Below are 19,099 nucleotides of genomic sequence, written 5' to 3' on the forward strand. Positions count from 1 at the left end.
GTGCACCCAAGTACACAGCTGTTGGAGACTTTCTTAGCAGTATCTGTAGGGTTGGCTGTGGTGCCCCCCCTTGACTGTCGTGCTCATGCGTCGGTATATTAGGCGCCACTGACCCTATGCCCTCTTGGTTCCTTCTTGTGACAACTCAGAGGGGTAGGAGTGTGGGTAATAGAATAGACGTGAGCAACACATGTTGAAGAACAGTTAGTTATGAAAGGTAACTTTTTTTTCTACAAGTGCTTGCTCACGTCAATTCCATTCTAGGTGACTCACAAGCAGTATCTACAGAGGTGGGCTCAGGGTTCAGTTTTGCAGCTTGCAGTACTGCTCTGTCAAAGCCAGCATCAACCCAGGCCTGGGACATAAACGCATGGACAGACAACCAGGTGGTCACCCTGCAGATGTCCTGGAGAGGCAACTGGGCTAGAAAAGTTGCCGAAGAGGCCTGAGCCCCGGTCGAGTGGGTGGTGACAATCGCTGGGGGCAGCACCTTCACTTGATCATAGCGGAAGGGAATGCAGGTGGTGATTCAAGAAGAAATTCTTTGGGCGGATACAGGGCGTCTCATCCTGTCAGCCACCGCAACAAACAATTACATAGACTTATGGAAGGGCTTTGTTCAGTGGATGTAGAAGGCTAGCGCACTCTGAATGTCCAAGGCATGCAGTCTACATTCCTCCTCTGACTACTAACTACGTACAGATTAGGTAGAACAGAAGACTATGAAGAACTGCTAATGCTCTTGCTAAAGGCAAGATAAGGCACTCCAACCCACCAGCACGGGTGGGAAGAAGGAACTGAGAGGGTGTAGGGTCAGCGGCGCCTAATATACCGGACGCATGAGCATGGCACGCAAAGGGGCACCACAGCCAGCCCTACGGATACCACTAAGACAAATGTCTCTGACAACTGTGCATGTGGATGCGCGCACACCTAGAATGGAATTGACCTGAGCAAGCACTCGAAAAAGAACCAGGTTTCCTAGGGCCGCAGTCCAGTGCCCTATGAACAAAACCACACTGCTTCATGAGTTTGAGCTTCAACCAATTAACATGTGATTTATAAAAGAAAAGAAATGCCACTAAATTTATAAGACAAGTGTTCAGATTTATTTGGAAATTCACAGTTTCTAATGGCACTACAGCTCTGTAGTTACATATTCTTGTTCCACAATGTTGTATGCTGCACTCAGATAGTATAAACATTTTTTCTTCATTCTTGTTTGGAACTCTTTCCGACTACATGTTCTATAGACCAGATCCATGTGCTCTGAATGGCTAATTGTGCAGACAGACTGTAAAAGTACATCACTTTAAAGTATTTATAAACTAACATGAAAGCAGCAAAAACAAAGGCTTTAAATAAGTCACATTACATACAATACCCAGAAAAGGCATTCGATCTGTTTAAAAAAGGGTACCACTAAAAGTGCTTAATAAGTTAACTTAAATTTTACAACATGAACCTATAACTCCTTTCAAAAAGGAATAACCTTTTGTCCCATTCACTCAGCTACACATTCACAACATTTTATGCAGTCACACTTTCTATTTTATCCAAATATACAATCATGGTCAAAATAAAAAAACTCAGATATGAAAGTACCAAAACATACACACACACACACACACACACACACACAGAGCACGTGTTAGCCAATACAAAAGCAAACTTTATGGAAATATCCACTTTTAAATAGACTTGAGCTGCTCGACTTCATCAAGGCTTGGCAAACTCACTTTCATTTGTCATGTGCACTTGTACCCAGCACTGGTTAGGACAGTTATATCTTCAGCTGTACCTAGTCACCCTTACATTTCTCCTTGTAGATAGTCCCCAATTTCCAAATTCTTAGAACAGAAAACAGAGTGACCAAAATAAAGCATCAATCCTTTTTGGTTAAATATCGTAACAGAGAATTCCGAAAGTCGGTCTGGGAAACAAAGGCATGTTTGTCAGTATGAGATCCTTCACATACAGTGAGTGTTACTTTACAGCTGTCATTAATTTAAAGCATCTAAATAAAATACACATCTGAAATTGATTAAAATGCAATTAATGGCATTACAATTCCTTCTAACAAGATATTTTCCCCAAGTGAGTTTTCAAAACCGAGATCTAATCAGCAAGTCTACCATGTTAGTATTTCTACAGTATCCAGCCCACATTACTGAGTCCAGCTGAACGCCAACATGTCCCTTTACAGCACTGTAGTGTTGCATCCTCAAAAAAGCGAGAGAAGTTACAAAAGAAATCAAATGACAGTTTTATCTTTCTCCCTCTTCCAGTGGCATTATAAATAGACAAAAGGCACATAAATACGGGAAGGTGCAAGAAATAGGAACAAAGCTAAAGGAAGAGGATTAAGCTTTTATCCCTATTCCACCCAACAAACAGGGCTTCAACAATCTTTGCCCCAGTAATTGTGAAAAAAGCTTTATAAAACAATCCCTCCCACCCCCAAGCTTTCCACATAGGAAGTCATCAGCCTTGTAAAGCTGAAACTCATAACCAAGATTGACACAATCCCATCTACTTAAAAAAGGCAGAAACCATAATTTCTGAATACTTTCCAGTTAGTTCATCTCTTCTCCCACCACTCTCCCACAAGATGCAGACTGTTCTCAGATGAACAAAAAAATCTCCTGTACAAGAAGTTCAACTAGTTTTAGATTTGTCCAGAAACTGCTGTGACACCAAGTGTTCCTACTGTTATATCCTTGTTTCCTTTGATTATGTCATGCAGGCTTGGCATTGACCCTGGCTTAGTCTGTATTAGAGTTTTTATGAACTTCCCTTGGTCTGGAACCTTAGACCTCCTTCGTTTTAAAGCCCTCTTCTCAGTTTTTGTCTTTTGGGTCTGTCCATTGCACAGAGTTGTGCATGCTGAAATGCCACAAAAATAGGATTCCTCAGATTGCGATGAGGTTTCTGAGCTTCCTTCAGATGGAGGACCCTTATACGAGGAGTGATATACCTCTCCAATGTTAGAGAAATCTCTCTGGTTCGTAAAGGGTTTCATTCCTTTTATTTCCCCATTGGCTAATGGATGCAGAGGCTCTGATGCTGGTTTGATAGTCTCAATCTTTTCATTTTTATATTTGCAACGTTTCTTCTAAAGCAGAAAAAGGGGAAACAATTAGATAGTGCAATGCAAACAGGAAATAATAATCAAGCATGAATACTGGTAGGTCATACATAGGCTTGGCAGACCTCTTGTAATTGATAGCAAATACTGATGTTTATCTTTAAGCATTTTAAAATTTTTATTTAAATTTTCACAGTTGCTGTAAATTATGGGGAGAGGTCAGAATTATTTAATGACTGTAGATGCTGAAATTCAAAAAGGCAAAGCTTTAACTGTTAGAACAAACCATCAACATCACATGGCAAAAAAAAGGGTAAATACCTTTAAATCAAACTCAAGTTCTCCAGCAGCATTTTTCTTACTATGCCTATTTGTAAATTTTTATCATCATTGATGTAAATGTTTATCAGCAGCTTGTGTGTGTATAGTGAAGTCAGTATTTACTGACATTTACCAATAAAAAACCTAATTCTTTCAAGCCTGATTGTAGGTAAGTAACCGACAAAAGCACCATCTACTTGTAGTGTTTTCAAAACATGTTTTTCTTGCAAAAACTGGAAAGAAGCTACTATACCTTTTTTTCTGGTGAAAACTTCAGAGGTTCTACAATGTAGAAGTCATCTGGATCCACTATAAGACAAGAAAGGCTACATATGAAAGGACAATAAAATTTAAATGAAACCACAAACACTAATATCTACAACCATGAAACTATAAGTTTTCATTCCTCATCCCAAGGACTATTACTCTACTTTCCATGCATACATCTTAATAGTATGGATTAGATATTAACAAGATGCATGTGCATGGAAAGTAAACTCATCAAAATGTTCAGTATAAAGTTTTATCTCCAGAGTAGCTAATTTCTACCCGATTATATAATTTTGCAACTGCAGATCTCATCTGAGGGATTAGACCATAGGCAAGATTTGCAGAATATATTTTCAGAGGGAAGAGAGGGGAGTGTTCAAGGACCCTGTATTTGGGGCAGATTTAAGCATTTCTTTATTAAATAAAGGTGTTATTTCTGGCTTCCTTGCACAATTCTCCTTAGAAGTTCACTGATCATCTTCCGAACAAGCTCGGTATTAAACCAACTTGCTTGTGCTGAAAGACCATATAACTAAAGATTCATCTGCAGAAATATTTTGTAAAAGGTTACATCACATCACAAATAAGAGTTAATGCTACATACCAGAAAGCCTATCTATAGCAGGATATAATTGGAGGCATCGCAATGTGTACCTAGGGCTGTAAGAAACAGACTGACACAACAGCAGCATACCATGTCTTCAGTAATTTTATTACCATGCTTCCAAGCACAAAGGTGTAGAACACCAAAACACGTAGAATATTAGTAAAGAAAGTAATTTGGGTGTTAGGTGGTCTCCATAACTACACTTTTGAAATTCACTCGTTTTTGTGTGGGGTTTCTTTTGGCTAACACAGGTAGAAAAAAATCTGAAGTGATTTTGCTCACACCATAAGGACAAAGGGAAAAAAAAAAGCATAACTTCTTGGTTAATTAGCAATTAGCAGCACTTCATTTATTTTAGCAGGGCACTGATCTGTGGAAATTGGATTCCATTTTCCTTTAACATGAAAGCTGGAAAAAAAGATTTAATCTGTGAAAGAGGCAAAGTCACTAGTGAATTTGGATGCGTTAATATTTTGGTCGCACAGTTTACGCCACTTTAAGACAGGTGTTCAGCACCACCAATTTATGATCTTTTAAAATGGTCTCAATCTGGGCCCCCAAAACATTGAGGGAAATGTTTTCGGAACCTAAACACCTTCAGGGTTGTTACAAAATCAACGTATTATAGAAAGCTATATTTTATATTCAATTTATTTTTTTCAGATACACACACACAAACTGTAAACATGCCAGTGCATAGAGAGTTGTGGATACTGACAGGTGTAAATTAAAGTTAAGGTCAACATTCTGTCAGGCTCAGATTTTTCCTTCCAGAGTTCCTCTTAGAATAATATGGCTTAGTTATGAGCTAATTCCCCCTGCTTCCGGATCACTAGCAAGTGAAAATGCATGATCTGGGGAAGTGATCCTCCAAAAATAGCAACATACCAGCAGATTCCATAGCTAGGTGCAGATGATGTTAGCCCCTTAAAGACAGTGACCCCAAATTTGTAAATCTGTAAATCTAACTACAGCAGAGTCCTTGGTATTTAATATTATATTATTGAACGTATCAAATAAAACATGTTTACAATATTTCTGCCTGTCATTGCTGGTGGGGAGTAATGGAGGGGTTTGTAAATGTATACTTAGTATCAAGGACCTCCAAAAGAATGGAAATAACACTCTTATTTTTATGTATACATTGCTGTATAACAGACTGAAAGGCTAGCTAGCAAAGCCATGCATAAAGGGAGTTCAAGTTTACTAGAAACACCAAGAGATTAAAATTAATCAACAGCAATCTCTCAGAACATTACCTTTTTTGAATTTAGTATCCTCCAGTTTATATAAGCTCAACCAGATGCCTGATTTAACACCACACATTCTTCTCTGCAGAGTATTGAGTACTATAAGTGCACATTTCTGATGCAGTATGGATTGAATGGGAGCTGCTGTGCACTAACTGATTTAGGACCTTACATTTAGGCTCAAATTTCAGAAAATCTTGAACTTTGAGAAAAAAAATTAAGCTTCCACCATAGCCTTTAAGGCACTAGGTATAATAACAATACTCAAATTCAAGTTAAGTCTATAATTACACACAGGTTTTATATAGGAGGTTAGTTTACATACTCTGTGCCCTCATTTCATTTAAAAATATTTGGCAATATTCTTTGAACAACAATTTGTTTATTCAATGTTGACAATACTATTCTAAAATGAACCCAGTTTAAGACTCCCGAATATAAAGATGCACTCCATTTAATTTAGAGTAAGAATTCAGCTCTGTAATGACTGATTTCTACCCCCACTTGATTTCATTTCAAGGCTTGGTGATTGCCCACTGGACTCTCCTGATTTACTCTTTTCTTTTCTGACACTCTGCTCCTGAAGCAGGAAGTAGTTTTCACATAGGTTAATGTACACTAAAATGAGGGATTAAAAAAAAAGATTGAAAATACAGTTGCTGGCCAATATCTATGCTGATGTATAAAAACGAACAAATTAGAATTTTTTTTAACTAGTCTGGTATCAGAGTATCCCCTCGCTACCAAAAAATGGAAATCCAACTCAATGTTAATCTAGAACAGCAAAAACATAAGTAGTGTATTTCAGGGTTTACAGGAAAAAAAAGTTCCATGACTGCCTTAAAGAATAGGCTTGTCTACTTCTGAAAGTCCAAATTCAGCTGTGTAACTCATGCCAAAAAGGTTTCTCTCTCTCTCTCTTTTTTTTGGTAAAGCATTCAACATTCCTTCTATTTCTTTTTAAAAATTCCAAGATTAAGTTAAGTTAAAATTTTTTGGCTTGCTGAGGAGTCTAATGTTAAAGTGAGCATATAGTGCAGTAGTATCAAATAGCACTCTGACCTCTGCTTTCTAGCTAAACAAGGTCAGGCCAATGGATTACTGTGCTAGAGGCTTCAAATGGTGCATGCGCTCAGTCAGTTTTGAACTAATGCCCCAAATGTACAAAGGTGGAGGAGACATTAAAAACAAAGTCCTGACTATTTATCTTTATAGATATCAAAGTATTTCTGTAAGAGTGTTAGGTCCTGTGTCTAAACCAAATTCCAACTTTATTACATTTTGCCCATCTAAAGTTTCCCTGCAGTTTCTATGGCTTGCTATTCTCCTCTTCTTTCCTAAATAGTCTGTTTAGCACTACTGTTTGCTTTTAAAATATTAAAAATAAAGTGCTTTCACTCTTGAGGTGGCTGACTTTGTGTAGGGCATTTTGTTTGTAAAATGTTCTAAGATTTTTTTCAAATGAAAGCTTGTGTTAATTCCACTGTAGTAACCCTAAACGATTTTGATTGTCTTCACTCAACTCAGAGACCTTTTATAAATTTCTGTTTTAGAGATTATATAAAAAACAGTATTACCCACGGAACTACTTCAATTCAGTATTTCCCAGTATACACAGTGATAGACTTCAGCAGTGTACAACAAGTAGAGTGCTTTTGGATTACCTTTTTTGAAACTGGTTTACAAACTACATGATCATACATCTACAATGCACTACTCATATGGTACCAACTTTACAACCACCACTAGGAGGAATTAGCTGTACATGAAACATACCTTCTTTGCTAGTTAGTTGAAAAGATTGGGACCTGACAAGTGGAAAAGAAGTTCTTCTTTTCAGATTCATATCATCATAGGAGGAAAAACATCTGTAATGACAAAAAACACAATAAAGTTCCGTTTCCCAGAGTACTCTTGGGAGACACTAACTTCCCCCATTACCACTCCTTATATTTTTGTGACCCGCACACTTCCTGGGTGTGGTGATCTCTCCCATCTCATGGCACCAAGACCACTGACAGAGAGATCGATCAATGAGTCTGCTCTACAGCCTTATTTAAGGGCCATGTGGCTTTTAGCTCATGCTTTTAGCTCCAGACGTTCCAGGTTCAATCCTACCCGCCTGCAACCAGACTGTAGGTGTTACACCTTCACACTGCAGCAAGCCTTTCCCATGGCAAGGTTTCTCAAAACTGCTCTGGACTTTGCCAGTGGTGCTCTTTCTGATGGCAAAAGAAAGCTGCTGGAGAGTAAGATGAAGTGCTCTCTCCACATCCAGGATCTGATCCCATTCCTACATTAGTGATGTTAGACCCTATTGCAAAGAAAAGGCGCTACTTTGCATAAACTCCTTCACAGGAACTATTCTTCTATAGAAGTCTAGATGTTAAAGGGTATGCCTTTTGCTTATCAGAACCCAAACTTCTGAATGTACAGAAAACAGACTGGTATAATGAAAATGGACGAACATCATTCAACTGGATGGAAATAGAGTAAGTGAGCAACTATCAAATGCTAGATAAAGTGTAAATATAAAGTTGTAAGAAGGTCAGAGATTACCTTTTGGGGCTTGGGTAGTGATTACTTTTGGGGATTTTTGAGAGGTAATCTTCATTGAACTGAGATGCATTTCTGCAACGCTGCATACAAAGCATCAAACCCAGGATGACACAGAGAACCAAAGAAATCACAAGATAGCTTTGTCGGTCAGACACCTGAAAAATAATTGGATTTTTTATTTATAAAAACTGAAGACTAAGAGGAGTTTAAATACAATGGAGCTAGCAGTTACATCATGAACATGTTCAGCTTCATGTAAACTTTAATGAATAGATCAGTTTTCAAATCAACTCCAGGGATTTTTTTTTCCTGGTTCACTTCATAATATCCATTTCTCAAAGTTAAGTGTCTGCTATATAGCCAACAGGTCAAGTCCTGGCATTTAATATGCTGTAAGTGTATCTGCCAGTGAAGTTTGACAGCCATTAAAGCCACTATACCCAGCATTTTCGAAGTACATTTTACAGCATTAAGATCAGATCAAAGTTCAGCTGCATTAAAGACATGTTCAAACACATTCACATTCACAAATGGCCTTAAAATATTTCCTCAATGTGCCTTTATTAGATGTTTGGCAACTGCCAGGATGTCAACAAGTAAATGTTGGGAACCAAAATGTTAAGGAAAATATAATCTAAACTATACATATAAAATGATGGGGTCTAAATTAGCTGTTCTCACTCAAGAAAGATATTGGAGTCACTGTGGATAGTTCTCTCAAAACATTCACTCAGTGTGCATCAGCAATCAAAAAAGTGAACAGAACAAGGGGAATCATTGAAAAGGGATAGATAATAAGACAGAAAGTATCATATTGCCTGTATAGAAATCCATGGTATTCCCACATCTTGAATACTGTGTGCAGATGTGGTCACCCCATCTCAAAAAGAGATATATTGGAATTGGAAATGATTCAGAAAAAGTATGGAACAGCTTCCATATTAGGAGAGATTAATAAACCTGAGACTTTTCAGCTCAGAAGAGACGACTAAGGGGGAGGGAGGAAAATGATAAGTCTATAAATCATGACTGGTGTGAAGGAAGTAAATGAAGAAGTGTTATTTACTCCTACTCAGAACACAAGAACTAGGGGCCGTCAAATGAAATTAATAGGCAGAAGGCTTAAAAAAAACAAAAGGAAGTATTTTTTCACAAAATTCACAGTCAACCTGTGGAACTTTTTGCCAGAGCATGTTGTGATGGTCAAGACTATAACAAGGCTCAAAAAAAGAATAGATAAATTCATGGAGGATAGGTCCAACAATGGCTTTAGCCAGGGTTGGCAGGGATGGTGTCCCTAACCTCTGTTTGCCAGAAGCAGGGAATGGGAGACAGGGATTGATCCGTTGAGGATTATCTGTTCTATTCATTCCCTCTGGGGCAAGTGGCATTGGCCACTGTTGGAAGACAGGATACTGGGCTAGACAACTGTTTGGTCTGACCCAGTGTGGCCGCTCCTATGTTCTTATGAATTTCATGACAACTTTGAAGAGATATTGGAGTACACTGCCTGGATTGCAATGACTTCCCATTAACAGAAATGTACACTATTTTCTATCCTAAACAAATCTTATTTTTCAAATTGTAATAGAACTCATAGTAGGTTAGGTGATTTCTAAACAGATGGAGTTATAGTTTCTCCCATGAAGAGCATATAAAATATATCTGAAACCTAAATTAAGATATGTAAGAACATTTTTAATATGAAACTATCTTCTCTGAAGAAAAAAAAAAACTGTTCTACGCCATGGAACCTAGTTAATCTTATTTTATATAAAACCGATCTCTTAAAAGGTCACTCATCAACTTTGAAAGGGCATGTACCTTACCATGCCTCATCTATGTGGGAGGATTTTTTTAAAAAATGTATACATATTATAAATAGTGCTTGATTCTGAAGATCACTGGCTGACAAACTTTATAAAGCTTGCTATTATTGTACCAAAAAACTGAAATCCAAGGGCATTACTTTACAATCAAAGTAACTTTCAAAGGGGAATTATTCTATCTTTTTTTGGGGGGTGGGGTGGGGGTGAGAGCTCTAGCTCTAATTACCCTTTCATGTTTATTTTAAAAAAATGTTTTTAGGGTTTTGTGCTAAGCCATTCATATTATATTAAGAGCATAATGAGCTATTTCACAATTCCCAACCAACTGAATGCACAGCTACCGAAGGCCAAATGTCATCAGCTAATGAGAAAAAAGCAGTATGTATTTTGATTTATATTCTTTAGATTTAAAATATAAAAAGATGCCTATCCAAGGCTCTAGACACTGAGACAATAAAACCCCAGAAGCATTAAAGTAATCATTTTAACAGGAACACTGCCAGCCAGCCACTTACAGAAACTCCTTTCTATTCCTTTACTGTATTTGGAAACACTCCCAGCCCTTTGCAAACACCTTAAAAGATGTCTTTGGCAGCACGCGCAGAAATTCAGCGATCTCAAGCTATTTTGGACCCTGGGGATTGAAGCAAGTTCCAGTATCCTGAAGCCTTCACAGAATGCCCTGCCTGCTGTTCCCACTCTTTAACGACAGGGATCCTGCTCAAGTGCCTCTGTTGACCACAGCTTTGGCAATATGGCCCTTGAAGACTGTTGATATTAAACAAATATCTTTGAGGGATGTTCCATGGAATTTCAACCTTTTCCTTCGGTCCATTACAGAAACTTTATATGTGGCCCAGTAATTCTACTACACTATAATTTATGGGAATCCACAGAATAATTAATAATCCTGAATTCTTGGCAAAGATTGGAGAATAACTGAAAATGGTTATTTCCTCTCTATCTTCTTGTTCATTTGCCTTGAAGCTGAAATTAGTCTTTATTTATCCTTAGCAGCACTATGAAGAAAAGGTAAACACACATTTTTCCAGTTGTCTCTATGCAGATTTAAGAAATACCACACGTACTTCTGAAAGTCCCTTTCATTCTTTTGATTCTGCAAATCAATGACTTGATACTCAGTAACTACAAACAAATAGATAATGCTGGTTTTAAGTTTAGTTATGAAATTTTTATTAAATGGCATTTAATTGCTTTTGTTTTCTTTCTTTGAATCTGTTGGTATTCATCAAGACAAAGATTTAAATATTAGCTGCCTAGTCTCACTTTTAGTTGGAGGCACCATGCATCAGAGTGTGAGCAGCTGCTTCTCCACAAAAGCCCTCACCATTAAGGCATGAACTCCAGGTATTAGGTCAACCTAATACCTAATCTTCCACCCATTACTACATTCTATACTCCTCCAGCCCCCTTTCCCCATATTTCAGCAGCTATTTTATTAGCAGTCCTGCTGCAACTAAGAAACTCACACTGACTAAATACTTGGCTGGCAGCCAGAGGGGGCTGAAAGCAATTCTACCCGCATCTCCTTGCAGATTAAGTTTTATCCCAGCAACACTCAGCCACCAACAACCCAAGAAACATTTTATACAAAAGTGTCTCATGCCATATTGTTAAATTTGAATTACCTCATGTTTTAGTTCAACCACAGTTCTTGACAGATTGGAAACTAGCTGTGTCATATTGGTCAGTTGTGCTTGTAGCAGTTGGATGGCTTCTGTTTGCCGCTGATCCTGTGTTTTAAAAAAGTTGGTTTATCCCCACATAGTTCAGTATGTGGGATTCTGCTAACATGCACCATACTATTTATCAAAGTAGAATTCCATTTTATCCACAAAGGCAACAAACACTACATAGCCATAGGCTTATGAAAAATTCATTTACATGCTGACTAAATACAAAGAAAACACTTACAGTAGTTAGGAGATCTTATTCTATAATGCAGAAAGCTAATCTCTACACAGTGCTTGAAACGGAGTAAAAGCAACATTTTAGCTGCGTCAGATTTCTGCATGAAAAGCTTTATTGAAAATCTTTAGCAGTTCTAAGACTTCTAACTGCATCTAATAATCTTATGTAATACTATCCCAATATATCTCACTATGATTTCTAACTATTCCCTTCTCTAAAGTGCATAACAAAAATGAAACCAATGTATCTTATTTATAAGTTCATTAAATGGGATTTAACATGTGTTCAAATAGCAGTAGTTCAAAGATTTCCAGTGAAAGTCTGAATTCAATAATACTTGTGATACGTTATTTAGAACTCTTAATTTTCCCCCTGAATTTCAACAGTTACCATAGCAATATAAATCCTATTCCTCATAAGTCACTTGTCAAGAACTACATTTTGACAAGATGATGCTTAAAATGCTTAAGGACCTAGTGGAAATAGGATGTTTAAAAAAACCTTGTGTTTGAAGTCTAATTGCTTCTATTACCTTGCATTGCCAATTGCTCTGCAAACTACATTAGTACATTTGGGGTAGGAAGACTACTGAATCAATTTAAAGCATGCTCAAGCAGTTTCAATTTTCACCCTCTAAATATATTAAGGAAGGTACAGCATATGTTAAAAAAAAATACAAAAATACAAGTCTGAGGCAAAGCCTTGTCTAAAGTGGCCGATATATAGGACTTCCCAGTATACTGTTTTTCGTCCACCTTCCTTGTGTATTGTGCTTTCTGAAGACATCAAGTGTAGAAAACAAAAAACTTTTGCTTAAACTTTCTAAAAAGAAATGCGACTTTTTGACCAAGACCCAGCCTGGAAGATTTCAGCTCAAATAAGTTTCAGAAGCTTTAAATTACTGAAAGCAGGAAGTTGGATTTGAAACTCTTATGCAACTATGACTAGCTACAGGGGGTTCCCAGCCCCTCAAACACCTCTCACAGCGTCTGTCAATTCATTCCTTTTCAAAGTGGGGTGACCTACATTTATAAGGATTGAAAATAAGAGTCCAAAAGAAGCAAGTGTTCAGGTATGGATCTGTATAAACACAAGGTAAAATTTTCAAAAATGCTTATGTGATTTAGAAGCAGAAGTGCTTAAATAGTTTTTTAAAAATGGGATTTGGAGGCCCTTCTAGAAAATCGTATCCATCGCCTTCAGACTACTTATACCAGTCATTTATTTTTCTCAAAAAGTAAATTTAAGAAGTTATGATGGAAGGGAAAAGAGTCTGAGCTTCCCATTAATTTACAGAAAAAGAAATCACCTAAAATTTAATTACAGAATAACTACAAAATGAAAAATGGGAGGACATTAAATAGAAAAATATCAAATCTGCAGCTTTTACATAACTGTTTTAGAGTAACAAAACATGACTATTTCTAAAGATTTGTGCTCAGTCCAGTCACTAAACAAAGTTTAAAAATACTGACATTATCCTTGTAAGCTTTTACACGTTCTTGAGAATCTTTTCGTTAAGATATACTGTCACCTACTTCTAAACAGAAGCAATTCGTACCTGCTCTTCTGCTATTCTTGAAGTGTTCTGAAGCTTTACTATAGTCTTATTGAAAGCCTTCTGCATTTCTTCCATTTGCTTTCGGTACCTATAAAATGAATTGGGTTCCATATTAAAGACTACAATTTCACAGACTGTCATCACAGCACCTTCCTCCATTCATCTAGTACTAACTTCCTCTCTGCTCTCGCCCACATTCTCACCAGTTTTAGGAAGAAACCCCCTCTCCTTTGAAGTTTCCCAGTGTCTGGAACAACTTTGCTGTTTTCCTGTCTTTATTTGTTTAATTCTCAGATAACACTCTCTTAAAAACATTTTTTTTAGGAGCCAAATTAATGCCTATTTTAAGATTAAAAGAGTTAGCAATGGGCTGTATGCCAGAAACGAATGGAGTGGGAAGGTGCTTCTGCTACTTACTGTTGGTGCTGATTAATAGTGACTCATAGGAAGCAGCATTAAATAGCACTAGGCAGAAGATTGGGGTCAGTAAGCATGGTTATGGGAGCTACAATATAATATATGGAGATATACCTATCTCATAGAACTGGAAGGGATGCTGAAAGGTGATTGAGTCCAGCCCCCTGCCTTCACTAGCAGGACCACATACTGATTTTGCCCCAGATCCCAAGGTGGCCCCCTCAAGGATTGAACTCACAACCCTGGGTTTAGCAGGCCAATGTTCAAACCACTGAGCTATCCCTCCCCCCTGCAGTGCATTCACCCTTCATACCCTAGGGTGAATGCATTGCAAAAAGCTTTCAGTGTTGAAGCAGCAGAAAAAAGAAGCAATGCAAACATTTACAACCATAGCCTTTACTAAGAAAGGATGCTGTAATTAGTGTATGACAAGAAGATTTACCAACCTTTACTACCATACATGCACCAAAAACTAACTACTACTGAATAGTTATACTAACTTCATTAAAATCTGCAGGTTGTGTTCCCCTCCCTATCCATCTCTTTTTAAGACACAAACATAGGAGTTGAACATTACTGTATTAACCAAAAAGGAATTACATGCCACCATAGACTGTCACACTTAGTAAGGGAAATTACTAAGGCCTGGATGCTTCTGCAACTGACTGAAGAGGCAGCAGGATCAGATCCTACTCTGGAAGGCTTGCAGAAGGCTTAGTGCACATCTTCAGGCAATACATACTCTCCTTAAAAACAGAGCACTGTGTATTCTGCAGTAGAATATAAAATTCAGTGGCAGCTTGAAATACATAGGGAAAAATTCAAATACAGAAATCTAAACTTTTGGCAGCTTCTACCAATGGTCAGTTATTGCTCAATTGTCTGGAAAAAAAAACAAAAAACACTTTACATTGCTGATCACTTACTCAAATACATGTTAGCATGTTGCCTACAGATTATTCTAATCATCAGCTGTGTTGTGTTAAACACATTTTAGACATGATAAAGGTAGATTTTCATAATTTATTAGGAGTCTTACCTTTGACTAAGTTCTTCTAAATAGCGGCTGCTGAGAGACATGTTTACTTCCAGGGCTTTAATACGATTATTAAGTCTCATAAATACAGACTCCTTTTGATTAGATCCATGAACAAGATTTCCATTAGTATAACCTAGATCTGTGGAATTCTGCAATTCAGCATAGAAATCTGTAGCCATTCTCTGCTGTCCACCAGAAACAGGAATAGCTAGAAAAGCTTCTTCAGTTGTTTGCTCGTCATATTTCATTTCGGTTGATGCAGAAGATTCTACCACAGGAGACAGTACTTGCTTCTGCATTTCTGAAGCACTCACTTTTGCTTCCCCAACATCATTGCCTACTATAGCCATTGTATATTCAGGCTGTGGTACAGTCTCTGTAGGTTTTGAGAGGACATGGATAGAATCTGTCTCTCTTGTGCTGATCTCCTTGAATTCACTGACGTTTGTTTCAGAGACCACAGAATGTTTCTCAGAAACAGAACTCTCAGCTTTCTTTTCTGCTTCAGTATGTATCTCAACAGTATCCTCTTGGGGAATTATCTGGGAAGTTAACTGTGCTGCCTCATGTTTTGTAGGCTCCAAGGAGACCTCCACTGTAGATAATGGCTTAATTTCAGAAGTAACTTCTAAGGGGAGAGATTGAGAGACAGTCTGAGGATGACTGGGTTCCAATTCAATAGAATCTATAGTCTGGTTAGTGATGTCCTCATGGAGTACACTGCTTAAGTCACTTGCAATAGTAGATCCAGGTACTCTCCCTGTAATTTCACGGTCTAGTTTCTCAGGCAGAGACTCGTCTATTGAAACATTTGAAGATTCTGTTGGAACTGGTTGTGAATGCTGAATCGTAACAGAGTAATCCCCTTGCTTGCTCTCAGAAGTTTTGCTACGTTGTCGATGAACAGCTTCTGCAGCTGAACACCACTTATAGAGATATTCTGAAAAGCTAGAAATACAACAAACCGTCACCAGCTCACAGCAATAGATTTCTGTCTCAGATTCAAACCATGTTGATGTTTCTTCCTCCTGTTCATCACTAGGCAGCAGGGTCACCGTTGACTGACTTGCCTCCTCTTCATACTCTTGAACTAGCTGAACAATGGGGCTCTCCTTTGTTAATTCCAGGACTAATTGTTCCTTATCTACTTGTGGTAGCTCTGTAGTTACAAGCCTACAAACAGAAGTTAAAATAAACACAGGCTATAGATTTGTAGGATATGGTGGTAGTTGCAAAAAAAGAATGCATGAGAGTGAGGCTCAGGAAAGACTAATATCAGTTAATAAATATCAGAAATAGTATAAGCAGGAGCCATTACAATTAAATAAATCACTGATTTATCTCTGCAATACATCTCAATCCTAACTTGGTTTACTATCCCTGATTATTCCAGACATAAGCTTCTCTTGAACAAAAATTGAGAACTGTGCCAAGTCACATAGTGGCTTTGTACCATGGACAAATGTCAATTTGGAGATCACTACATTTATTTTCATGTATCAGGATACATATTTTCTAGGTTTGTTCCTCAAACCAGAGACCCATAGAACAGCGTATCAATTGCACAGAACCTGCAGAACCTAGTCTTCCCTGTTAGAGCCAGTTCTACATGGGACTGAGTAGAGGTACCCTGCAACAATAAGGCAGAGCAGAAATCAGATCCAGAGAAACTTGACTAAGGGCTGGGAAGAAAGGAGGAGAAGAAATCCAGGCTTGGTTCCAAAGCAGACCTCAATTCCAAATTGCTGTAATTAATGGACAAAGCATAAGTTGCTTAGAGTCTGATCTGAAGTGTCAAAATGCCAAGGAAGTATTAAATTCCTTAATATTCAAAAATTAATAACCCTCAACAACAGCCTTCCTAGCCTCCAAAATATACAAGTTTCTTTGCAACAAAAGCCAGCATGACAAACATGTATGGAGTGCAATTCACTTGTGACAAGCTAAGATACGAACCCAGGGACCAGAAAAAAGAAAGTGAATTAGTCTAATGTGTTGCCTACTCCCTCTGGGCGGAATTTTTAGAAATTTTATATTTTCTAAGAATATTGTCCATTGTTTGTAAAACAATCTAATCACAGCCCTATGGTTTTGTTCAACTGTTTCAGTGGTCACAAAAAACAGTTTGACCCAGAACCTTTGACTTCCTGTTTTAAAAAAGGTACAGTACACTGGTTTCATTGAGTCAAGCAAGTAGTAATTTAGCTTTTCCTGGAAAAAATCACTTTACACATATACTTTCATGCAGTGAAGACTATTGCAATACACAGTAACTACATTCTGAAAACTCTATCAACAAATATGAAAGACGTGAACCTCAAGTATGTTAAAGTCAAGCCCAAGTACCTGTATAGGCAAGGTTTCAACCAATGCAAGTGTGTCTACATTAGGGTTTTCTAGTATAAATGAGGGCCCAAGTCTAGCAATCTGATGCAGAAGATTTCAAGTCATGGCCAGGCTCTACCTCATTAGAACTAAATTTAACACACAATATCACTTACTCTGGTGAAGGGAGAAGGGTTGGTTCAGGCAGTTTTGGTGCATCTGTTGAAGTGGCAGTGACAGCAGCAACAGTGGTATTTTCAGATATACTGTTATTTCCTATTAAAGTATGTAGAACCACAATCAAATTAATATAATAAGCTTTCTGAGAGCTCCATTAATACCACAGAAGTCAACAGGAAGGAAGCATAAAAATGGGTGAGGAAACAGGAAACATTAATACAGTATGCTCAAAAAACTGAATTCTCATTAACCAGGCATATTTATTTTCCCTATAAACATTTGTTTAGTAGCATTAACAAAGGAACCACACTAAAACAAGATACCGATTCTCTATGTTTACATTTAGATGAATTGGACACCCGTTGATGTGGTTTTGCATATGAAAGATGTGCTTAAGTATTTCTATGGAGAAGAAAGATAGCCTTTTAGTCTGTGTAACTAAGGCTGTAGAAAGCTACAGGCTAGAGACCACATCAGGCAGATTTTGACACAAAGAACAAAGATATCTGGACCAGTATGCAGAACCCCATGCTATATAATCCATCAATAATAGCCACAGAAATCACAGTAGCATCTTTTCTCTAGTCAGGAGGGTGAGTTTATGGTGGCAGCAGTATAGGGAAAAGTCACCGAAAAGGAGAGAGAAAACAGTCTTCTGTAACTCTTTTTCGAAGTGTGTTGCACACGTTCATTCCATTCTTGGTATGTGTACACGCTGTACAGAGTCATTTGAAAATTTTCCCTCAGCGGTACCCACATGGTGAACTGGTAACGAGAGTAATTCATTATGAATCAGATATTTTCTGTGATCTCAATAAATTGCCACATCTTAAGTTATAGGCTGCATAGCAGGATCCAGGGAGGGAACAACAGAAGCCAGGGTGGCCACGTAAAGCTGTAGCTTTTAGATATCTGTTGAGTTGGGGTGCAGGTCTAAAATTAGACCTCCCTTGGCTTTCAGGATTAGAAATAAAACAGGAATAGAACCTCTTCCACCCAAAACACTGCAGCGCCTCCTCTGTCGCACCAACCCAAAGGAGACAACCTACTGGATGAGGAAACCCTTGAGAAAGTGGTTCCTGAAGAGAGAGGGGTACAAACAAATTGCACAGAACTTAAGACCCATTGGTCTGAAGTAGGCAGGGATCAAGCACTAAGAAGCTGTAAACTGGCATGGCATCCTTGAGTCACCCATCAAAATGCCTGTTTAGCAATCCCTGGCTGTCTAGATCATGGGTGGGCAAACTATGGCCTGCGGGCCAGATCCGGTCCCTCAGGGCTTTGTATCCTGTCCCCACTGCTCTCAGAAGCGGCCCCAAGGCAGGAGGGCAGAGGGCTCCATGCATTACCCTTGCCTCCAGGCACTGCCCCCCCGCAGCTCCCACTGGCCGGGAACGGAGAACCACGGCCAATGGGAGTTTCAGGGGAAGATACCTGGAGGCATGGCAAGGGCAGCACACTCCATGCCCCCTCCCACAGGGGCTACAGAGCTTCCTGGAGCAGCACAGGGCTGCCACCCTGGAGCCACGTGCTGGGCTGGAGCCCAAACCCCTCCTGCCCCCTAATTCCCTGTCCTAAGTCCCCTGCCTGCACCTCGCACCGCTGCTGCACCCCAACTCCCTGCCCTGAGGCCCCTCATACACCCTGCACCCCTACCCCATCCTGAGCTCCCTGCCATGTCCCACACCCCTCCTGCATCCCAACTCCCTGCCCTGAGCCCC

General features: G+C 38.6%; 1 protein-coding gene across 6 annotated transcripts in view; it reads right to left on the reverse strand.

The window, feature by feature from the left end:
- Positions 1–1,082: 1,082 nt before the first annotated feature.
- SUCO (SUN domain containing ossification factor) overlaps positions 1,083–19,099 on the reverse strand; it is a 92,020-nt gene continuing 74,003 nt past the window's right edge. For 5 of the 6 annotated variants that reach the window (XM_030571885.1, XM_030571886.1, XM_030571884.1 and 2 more), the window contains 8 exons: positions 17,375–17,474; positions 14,874–16,046; positions 13,418–13,505; positions 11,574–11,678; positions 8,096–8,250; positions 7,313–7,404; positions 3,663–3,718; positions 1,083–3,115 (listed from right to left, as the gene is read on the reverse strand). In XM_030571885.1, coding sequence (XP_030427745.1) covers positions 2,669–3,115; positions 3,663–3,718; positions 7,313–7,404; positions 8,096–8,250; positions 11,574–11,678; positions 13,418–13,505; positions 14,874–16,046; positions 17,375–17,474 — 2,216 coding nt within the window. In that variant the 3' untranslated portion in view covers positions 1,083–2,668. Of the gene's footprint in view, positions 3,116–3,662; positions 3,719–3,754; positions 4,340–7,312; positions 7,405–8,095; positions 8,251–11,573; positions 11,679–13,417; positions 13,506–14,873; positions 16,047–17,374; positions 17,475–19,099 lie in introns of those variants that run through there. The other variant, XM_030571888.1, reaches the window with a different exon arrangement.

Source organism: Gopherus evgoodei, chromosome 8 (assembly GCF_007399415.2).
Source record: "Gopherus evgoodei ecotype Sinaloan lineage chromosome 8, rGopEvg1_v1.p, whole genome shotgun sequence".
Classification (NCBI taxonomy): Eukaryota; Metazoa; Chordata; order Testudines; family Testudinidae; genus Gopherus; species Gopherus evgoodei.